This window comes from Camellia sinensis, chromosome 13, assembly GCF_055761805.1.
Source record: "Camellia sinensis isolate YWXY chromosome 13, ASM5576180v1, whole genome shotgun sequence".
Taxonomy (NCBI): domain Eukaryota; kingdom Viridiplantae; phylum Streptophyta; class Magnoliopsida; order Ericales; family Theaceae; genus Camellia; species Camellia sinensis.
The window spans coordinates 37,198,818-37,207,876 of record NC_138973.1 but is presented as its reverse complement, the minus strand read 5'-3'; the positions used below and the strand labels follow the sequence as shown (position 1 = coordinate 37,207,876).

The window sequence follows — 9,059 nt, the reverse complement described above, 5'->3', positions numbered from 1 at the left end:
TTCACTAGCCGCCCGGCCTATTTTAGTGGCTGGCACTCACCAACAGATCCCTGTGTTGAACTAAGGGCAGTCTGGAGGTTGCCACAATTTTCAGAGATCAAGGTAATTACAAACAGAGGCAATTGACGGCATGGTAATGCATTTTCGAGCAAGTGGCGACCGAGCATGCATCTTCAATCTCTTGGAACTAAGCTGAGGCAATTTGATTTGTAGTTAGCTTTACTTGTTAGTTAGCTTAAGTTGGTAGTTTAATTAATTAGTTTGTTAATTAATTAAGTGTTGTAATAATTAGTAAGTAGTTTACTAGTTATTGGTTTTGTTGTGTAATAATTAGTCTAATTAGCTTAAATTAGATTAGTTAAGTAGCTTAGCTTGGCGTAACTAGTTAGCTTATTATTCAGACCCTCCGTCGAGAGGGCAAATGTTGTAATAAGTGTGCGTGTGTGTGCATGTCTTCTAACCCCATTTCTTTCTCCCTTTTATTTAACCGTTTTCGATGGTTAGTTTTAGGGCACGTTTCAATTAGCATACCTTATGCTTGCATGTTTGCATCATTCATTTGTTTTGCATGCATCGGGCTCGGCACATCATTCAAACTGCATCGTATTTCAATACCTATTTGAATACGTGTTCAAAGTATGTTATCAAATCGAATCATATGTCATGATTAGATAGCTGAGCCTACTCAGTTGCATTTTTGCATGTGTTGCATTAGGCATTGTTAACATAGCTAGGATCATGCATTGATTTCTAACTAGTTTTTGTTTTGGCTCGGAGTACACTGTAAGTGTTTACGCTTTAGCATATTGCATGAGTGTGAGTATTGCCATGATAGTATGTTTGCCATTAGGCTATTTGCTTAAGTGATAAACTGCATGAATGCCTGTGGATGGAGGCTTGATTGCCTGAATTGGGACAATTCATCAAAATATGAGTTTTAAGCCCACTTTGGAAGTGGCACATCATGTTTTCAAGCCCACTTGAGGGTGGCAAATCCGCATTTTAGCCTACTTGAGGGTAGCAAATTCAAACCATTTTAGAAAACAAACATGAGATGTTTGTTTCAATTTGAGCGATTTAGTCTATACTTGTGTGTTGTGCGCATCACATAGTAAAGTTAGATTAATAATCGGAATAAGAACGCATGTGTCTATAAAACATATCATGTTTCGTAGAGGCCGATCCTTTGATCGGGCGAGCGGGGGTGCTCATTTCAGGACCTTCCCCTCTCGTACCCAAGTTTGCGAGCCGAGGCAACTTTGGTGATGACGGACACATGGCCTTTGGCACGAGTCAGGGTTTCCTAAATTTTTCAAAAATAAAATATTTAGGTGGCGACTTTGAAATCTGGCAAAGTAGTCCATGTTTGGCGTTTTTGATTCAAAATCAATTTTTCAAAGCCAATTGTCAGATTTGGACTCTTTGGTGATTTATCAGTCTTACATTGCACTTTGTGAGATTAGATTCAGAACCGTGATAGGAGTCCGAACGGTAGTAGCTAGAACCCAATTCGCGCCCTCTCCGAAAGGGGGGCCCGCGGAGAGAGTTCAGGCGGTCTACAATAATCAATTAAACAATCAATTATAAAACACTTTGTTTTTATAAGTTGTCTTGTACAATTGATTTGTAAAATCAATTGACTTGCAAATGTGTTGTGGCTTGCATTCATAATCAATTCAATTACAGTAGTATATTTGGACCAAGACTCATGGCTTGTATACATAATCGATTGGCCTATAGTGTTGGCATTTTTGTCATAGTCTAATGCAATCTCAACCAATTTTCAAAGAAATTAACTGTTGGGACCCTATTTATTGTCAAATTCCATGAACAAACTTGGGTTTCATTGAGTTGTAATTTTCCTTTGTTTTTGGTCTTTCCACTCAAGTGGGGAACGTGGCACTCGAGCGGAGTTTCCACCGTTGTAGTATTTTGGTTTGTTTGCAAAATATACTATGTGGTGTGCTTTTATGCTCGAGCGTAAGTTGCTACGCTTGAGTGTGAACCCTGGTTTGGAACATGCGTTGTAGTGTCCCCGCTTGAGCGTCCATTCCTATGCTCGAGCGGACCTCGCGATTTCAGCAGCTATAAAGTTGCAGGTTGCTCCAAATCTAGGGTTACATTTTTTAGATCTTCTTTAAGGTTTTAGGGTTTTCTTTTGGGGATGTTTTGCTAGCTTTCCTTGATGTTTGATTGAGTATTGAACTCATGTTTTGATAAGCACACATCAAGGAGTTTGGTTGTTCTTCTTTAAGAGGATTCGTCTTCGGTGGAATCTGAAGATTCAAGCGCAGAGTAATCGAAGGAGTTTGATGCTGTGTGCAGTCGTTGATTCGACAATGGATGCTGTGGATTCAACATCAATCTGATCAATTCCGATACGAAGGTTGTAGTGAAAGATATATAGATTGTGGAAGACAAATTGGCAGCGTTTGGGTAATTTGTTTGGTATATTTGTAATCTTTCTTTCTTCAGTAGTGGATTGATTTGTGGCGTTTCGCCCATGGTTTTTTAATCACAATTGGAGGTGCTCCAATAGTGATTTTTTTCACGTAAAAATCATTTGTGTCTATTTATTGTTTCTGAAACAACAATCTAAATCACTTTCGTACGTGCTTTATGATTTAGATTGTGAGTTTTAATTGGTTGGGAATTGGCACAATTAAATCTTGATCTAATCACCAATCACTAAGTTTTTTCATTAACTAACATCAAAACACAATCTCACACTTGATTAGTAAGAACACTAGATTAGCATAACACAAAATACATTATCAAACACAAACAAGATTATCAAAACCCATATAGCCATTACAATACCAAAAAAAGAAGTTTAAACTCATTTGATGCAATCATAAACATTGTCAGTACAATTCAATTGTTATATGGAAACCATTGCCAAGAATCACAACCCAATCCAAAAATAAAATCAATCTACGAAGAGATGACACTTGTGCATATTTACATGTGTGCAAATCTAAGAAATGGCATGCACTTGTACATATTGAATGCCCAATTTGATGTTACCGAGCCTTTTCTAGTGCTCCTTCAACAAGCTCTTTGATTCATACTCTTTATCGTCTTGCATACCATTTCTCTTCAACCTGCTTTCACAAATCCTACAATGACCAAATATTTTTTTGATCACTCGTCTTTTGAAAATATAATTCAAAGACATGCATTTAATAAGAAAAAAAAAATAACAAAAGAAAGGTCTAGTCACTCATCACTATTACTCTTTTTTTACTAAATAAAAGTGCCTGAAAAAAAATTGAAATAAGAAAAAGCAAACCATAGAAGAAATGAAATAAGATTCAATAAATAAAATTCAACAAATGCTTCTCTAAATTAAACTCATGAGTCAAAACTCCATTCTACATCACTTGTGAGTGAAGATTTCACTTGTGAACTTAAAAAAGCTATTTTTTATTTGTTTCTTGGGTGATGGAACCAAGGTTGATACACTAATTTGTATGCAAACAATTAAACAAAAGCTAAATTTGTTCAATGAGGATTGAGAAGATGTAAATTTTATATGAAAGGAAATTGCAACAATAGTTAAAATTCTTGGATTCTTTGATCACATGTTAAAGTTGACTGGGTTCCTTAACCCCCCAACTCTCCCATACTCACAATCGATTTTGTCCATGTATACAAGAGACTAACCAATAGTAAGTAACACAATTGGTGGATGGAATATTTTAGTGTATATAGTAGACTAACCAATAAGCTAGCTTCCGGTACACATGTTTGAAAAATTAATAATAAAAAATATTGCTAAATGTTAAAGTTTGGAAACAAAATACAATTTTCTATGTGGAATCAATTTAGAATTGAAGTAATAAACTTTATGCATTTGGTAAAAAAGAAAACTAGTAAATGTTATTTTTCTTAGCAGTACCTATTAAATTAAATTGATGAGGTCCAGTAATGCTCTATAGCAATAAAAATCAATGTGGTTGTTGTGTACCTAATGGGTGAGGATACACAGTTGTGTTTCTTATGAAACATACAATTGCAGGGAGAAGCTAATCTAAAAAAAGAATTCAAACCTCATAGTCCATAAAGATAACCCAAAGCATCATGATTCATGAACTTTCAAAGGGTATTACCTAGATTTTCACATGTTACTTAATTAGTAGCAACAACTTAATAACATCAAAGACAATTCTACATTATTCATTCACATTGCAACTAATATAAAATTCACAAAAGCCTCAATAATTTTTTTTTTAAAAATAAATTCTCTCACTAAGAACCCTAGGATGGCCTTGAGCACAACCAAAAAAATTTAGCCTCTGCACTAAAGATTTAGAGGAACTGAGAATAACCACCAACATAGAGGAACTAACACAATGGAACCATATAATCTTTAAGCAATTCTAGAATATATATACATCTAGCTGCCATTATTGAGCCAATAGAGGAACTAACTTGTGAATGACCCTTATTCAATTGCAGGGAGAAGGTTTGTGAATGATAATCATAGACAATTAATTTATATAAAAAAAAATCAGATATAATTAAAACAACAAATGGAATAAAAAAATTTGCCTCAATATCTTACCATATTGTGACCAGAAGTAATTGGATGAATTTCCTGCAAGAGACTGCCTTTAATTTTAAAAGCATTTGGTTCAATGTTCAGTTTCAGAGTAAACCATACCAAAATTTTAGGATCCAAAACCTGTATAAAAAAAATAATAAAAGCCAAATATCATAGAGAAGATTTAGATTAGGTATAGGAAAACACACCACCAACCTTAGCCAACTATTAAGTTTTCTCTATAACCCCTCTTCAAAATCAGTAACTCTCCATGGTAGCTTTCTTTGATTTTCTAAAGCAAGGGTTCAAAACTCCAAGCTAAAGGTATGTGACAAAACAAAGTAGACAAACACATTTGAGCAAAAGAAAGTACTATTTAAGTACTATATATATTTTGTGTTAGGCTTATTGTTTCCAGGGTAATTCTTTTAGTGAATAAACATAATGCCCGAGTCAAGTTTCCTCATTGAATCTTAGGAGGACATTTTTTTTCCCCATTCATAGTCGTTTGAGTTGGCACAAAAGCCAGGAGTACTTTGGCAAGAGAGAAGTCCCAAATCACAAACCCACCTAATCTTGTATTTACCCACCTTGCTAGTATGTGTGCACACATGCAAGCTAGAATAACCATAGAACTCTTGAACAAAAATACTGGGGCTAGTGTGTGTTTATGTCATGGGGTACTACAACATTCTTATCTCTATCATCAACATGGAGACATGGGACAATGGAAAACTTAAAGCAACCATACAAATTTTAAAGCAAAAATAAGCTTTGAAAAGCCATCCATTTAAAAAAAAAGTTTCAAATTAAAATTAGCTCCCATGGAACACTTTCATATGGCAAGCCATGATGAACAACCTTCAATTGTGAGAGAGAAAACTATACCAAATTGAATAAGATTACAACAAACATAGCAGCTAAGGAAAAAATTATATGTTCACCGTTAAAAAGTAAACAAAAACAATAGTACCTATCAATTTGTTTTCTTCTTAAAAAGTAAGTAGCACATCAATGTATGCATTTTTTTTTTCTCCAGAAAGATATTTATTAAGTAACAAAATATATAAATAAAGCACGATTAGAATGTACCATACAACATTGATTGCTTAGAGAGTTCGGGAAATCCAGAAGGCACATTTCAAAAAAAGGCCATATGTTTTCAACATTCAATGCATACAAAATACTATTTTAAAATGGAATCCAAAAGGCTTTGACTAAAAATTAAAATAAAACATTTCTACAACTTACACTAGAATGTTGAATTGGAGAACAAATTCCCATTAGTCCACGTCCAAGATGCTCTATACCATCTTCAAATAGTTAGACAATGTTATAAGTCAATTTTTACCTTGTTCTTTCAATAATCAAACAATAGCAACATGTTTTATGTAAGAAAAAAGTACAAAATCTGTAATAGCACAAATGAATAGAACATACAAGTGATGCAGACATATTTTCCCAAGCCATTATTCTATTATTTTTTTTGTTACCATACCCATTGAAAGGTTTTAATTAGCAATTGCAATCACTGCCAAACTTCCAAAAGCATGGGTAAGTTCTATCAATGGCCTATTGGCATAATTGATGAGTCATAGGTACTAACATTTCAATAAGAATACTTGAAAAGAAAAGGAATAACAAATGGCATACTACCACAAAAGTTGCTATTTAAAAGCAACTTTAACCAAGAAGTCAAGAGAGAAGGTCAAATAATGTTTACCTAAAGAGTAGGTAACACAAAACCATTTACTAAGGGCTATTAGTCTTGGGTCCTTCAGGTACCACGCCTCATTTCTGCATTATGCTACCTAATTAGGCGCTATAGATTCACCGTAAATCTAAAATTGGTAAAAAAAAAAATAAATTAATACAAGAGATATAATTACTAATTTATTAAATATATGATTTCAAGGTCTAGAGATCGATACAAACAATCAAGAAAACTAATGGGTATAAGGGTAGATTATATGTATGCATATATACATACGTATATGCATATGATATGCTATCTTTATGTGTGTAAATACATATATATATATATATATATATAAACAATGCCCAAATAGTACACATTAATGTGTTTGGGAAGGAAAAGATTGGGTACACACCTAACTTTTGACATAGTTCACAAAGTGGCTGCCCCGAGACTTGAACTCATAACCTCAAGGTTATTAGGCTAAGGTTTTTACCATTCTATACATCCTCAAAGTTATTTAAAATTAAGAAATTAATTGAAAACCTTGAATTTGTTTAACAGTACATTTATATCATCAAAGAGAATAGAAAGATTCAATATATTGGTGAGCAAAAAGGTGACCCCATCTTGATGTATCCACACAAGTATGACTCTTCTTCGGATTCTTCACCAACAATGCCAAGTATATCATATGAGGAATAATTAAGTTTAGACAAACTAATGTTAAACACTTGAAATCAATTTAACTGTTCGCATTCTAATTAAATAATTTGATTAGTCAGAACAATTGTTACTTCCTGGAAAGAGCCAAGCCCTAACTAGTTGCCGCCAAATAAAATATGCAAAAGAAATTTTCAAAAAGCCTTAGTTTTCAAACTTGGCTGCAGCCACTTGTTCAGATCACCATTTCCTCATATTTATCCCTACAAACAACACAAAAGGCTATACTGCAAGAAACACACAAAACAGAAAATGGCCGAAAGTGCAGTGTTCCATCTACTAACCAACTTGGCACCCTTCCTCCAGGAAAAAGTGAATTTGTTGACTGGATTTCGGAAAGAGATTGAATTTATCATAGATGAATTTGAGCGCATGTCGGCTTTCCTTAGAGTTGCTGATGCCAAGGAAGAAATTGACCTCGATCTCAAAGTTTGGGTCAAACAAGTCTGTGATGCTGCTCATGACACTGAAGATGTTCTTGACAAATTCAGGCTTCACCTCATAGATCATAATGGCGATGGATTCGGTGGTTTTGTTCTTAAGATCTGGAGCTCCATCAAGACTTTAAAAGCTCTCCACCAAATTGCTTCTGAAGTACAAAGAATCAAGCCCAGGGTCATCAGTATTTCCTAAAGACATCAAAGATACCATGATAAATATGGTACACTAGAGCAAGGCTCAAGGTCCATTGCTGTTAACAATACATGGTATGATTATCGTGGCAACGCACTTCTACTTAAAGAAACAAAGCTAGTGGGTATTGAAAAATCCAAAAGACAACTGATTGGGAGGCTAGTCGAAGAAGGTCATTGGCTGAAAGCAGTTTTCGTGGTGGGAATGGGAGGCTTAGACAAAACAACCCTTGTAAAACAAGTCTACAATGATGCAATGGTGAAGAATCATTTTAACAGCTATGCTTGGCTTACTCTTTCTTAGTCAATCAGGGTTGATGATCTCCTGAAGGACATGATTCAATAACTCTTCAGTGAAATCATGCAACCAGTCCCTTTTGGAGTTGAAACTATGAGCATCAATAGGTAGAAATGTCTGGTTAAAGATTTTCTGTGACAAAGGAGATGCGTGGTAGTTTTTGATGACGTATGGAATGTTAATGCTTGGGAGGCTATCAAATATATGCTGCTGACAACAATAGTGGCAGCTGTGTCATTCTCACAACTCGTTTTGCACATATTACCTCTACCTGTTGCGAAGAAATTGAAGGTAAGTCTATAACTTGATGCCCTTGTCCCCAAAGGAGTCTTGGACGTTGTTTTGCAACAAGACTTTTTAGGGGAACTTATGCCCTCCACACTTGAAGGAAATTTCTCTTTGAATCTTAAAAGAATGTGAGGGATTGCCACTTGCAATTGTAACAATAAGTGGTGTTTTAGCTACAAAGTATTGGAGCAGAATATACGAATGGGAAATGCTCTTTTGCAGCTTTGGTATTGAATTCGAGGGAAATGACAAACTAGAGAGTATGAAAAAAGCACTCTTTCAGTTGCAATGATATGCCTTATTATCTGAAGATTTGTCTCTTGTACTTGAGCATTTTCCTTGAGGATCAACAGATAATATACAATAGACTAATTCGACTTTGGACAGCAAAAGGATTTGTGAATGTTACTGACGGAAAGACAATAGAAGAAGTTGTAGAGGGTCAACTAAATGAGCTATTCAATAGGAGCCTGGTTCAAGAGACACAGAGAGGTTGCAATGGAATGCGTTATAGTTTCCATATTCATGACCTGATGAGTGAAATTATTCTTTCAAAGGCAATAGAGGAAAACATTGTAACAAGGGATCAAGGTGGCCGGAGAAAGTTCGCTGCCTATTGATTGAAAGCACATCGGAAAATCTAAAATATAGCAAGCATTTTTCCCTAACTTCGTTCTTTGTTTGTGTTGGGGCTAGTGGATCCACTGCCTAATGCATCCTTGGATGAGTTGTTTAGATGTGGTTCGAGACTACTAAAGGTGTTAGATGCCACTTGATATCCTCAGCGGTCTTGATAGTATTCAGGTCATAGTGTCTTACAAGTTTAGTTTCTGATTTAACATTGAATTTATTAAAAAACCTAAATAGAATTATTTT

The 9,059-nt window shown here is 34.9% G+C and overlaps 1 protein-coding gene across 1 annotated transcript; it reads left to right on the top strand.

Annotated features, from left to right (window-relative positions):
• The first annotated feature begins 7,217 nt into the window (after positions 1-7,217).
• LOC145805317 (uncharacterized) lies at positions 7,218-8,803 on the top strand. Its single transcript, XM_082900429.1, has 4 exons — positions 7,218-7,559; positions 8,088-8,186; positions 8,357-8,410; positions 8,495-8,803. Exons 1-4 carry the CDS (start codon positions 7,218-7,220, stop codon positions 8,801-8,803), a joined length of 804 nt encoding a protein of 267 aa, XP_082756555.1.
• The last annotated feature ends 256 nt before the right edge of the window (positions 8,804-9,059 follow it).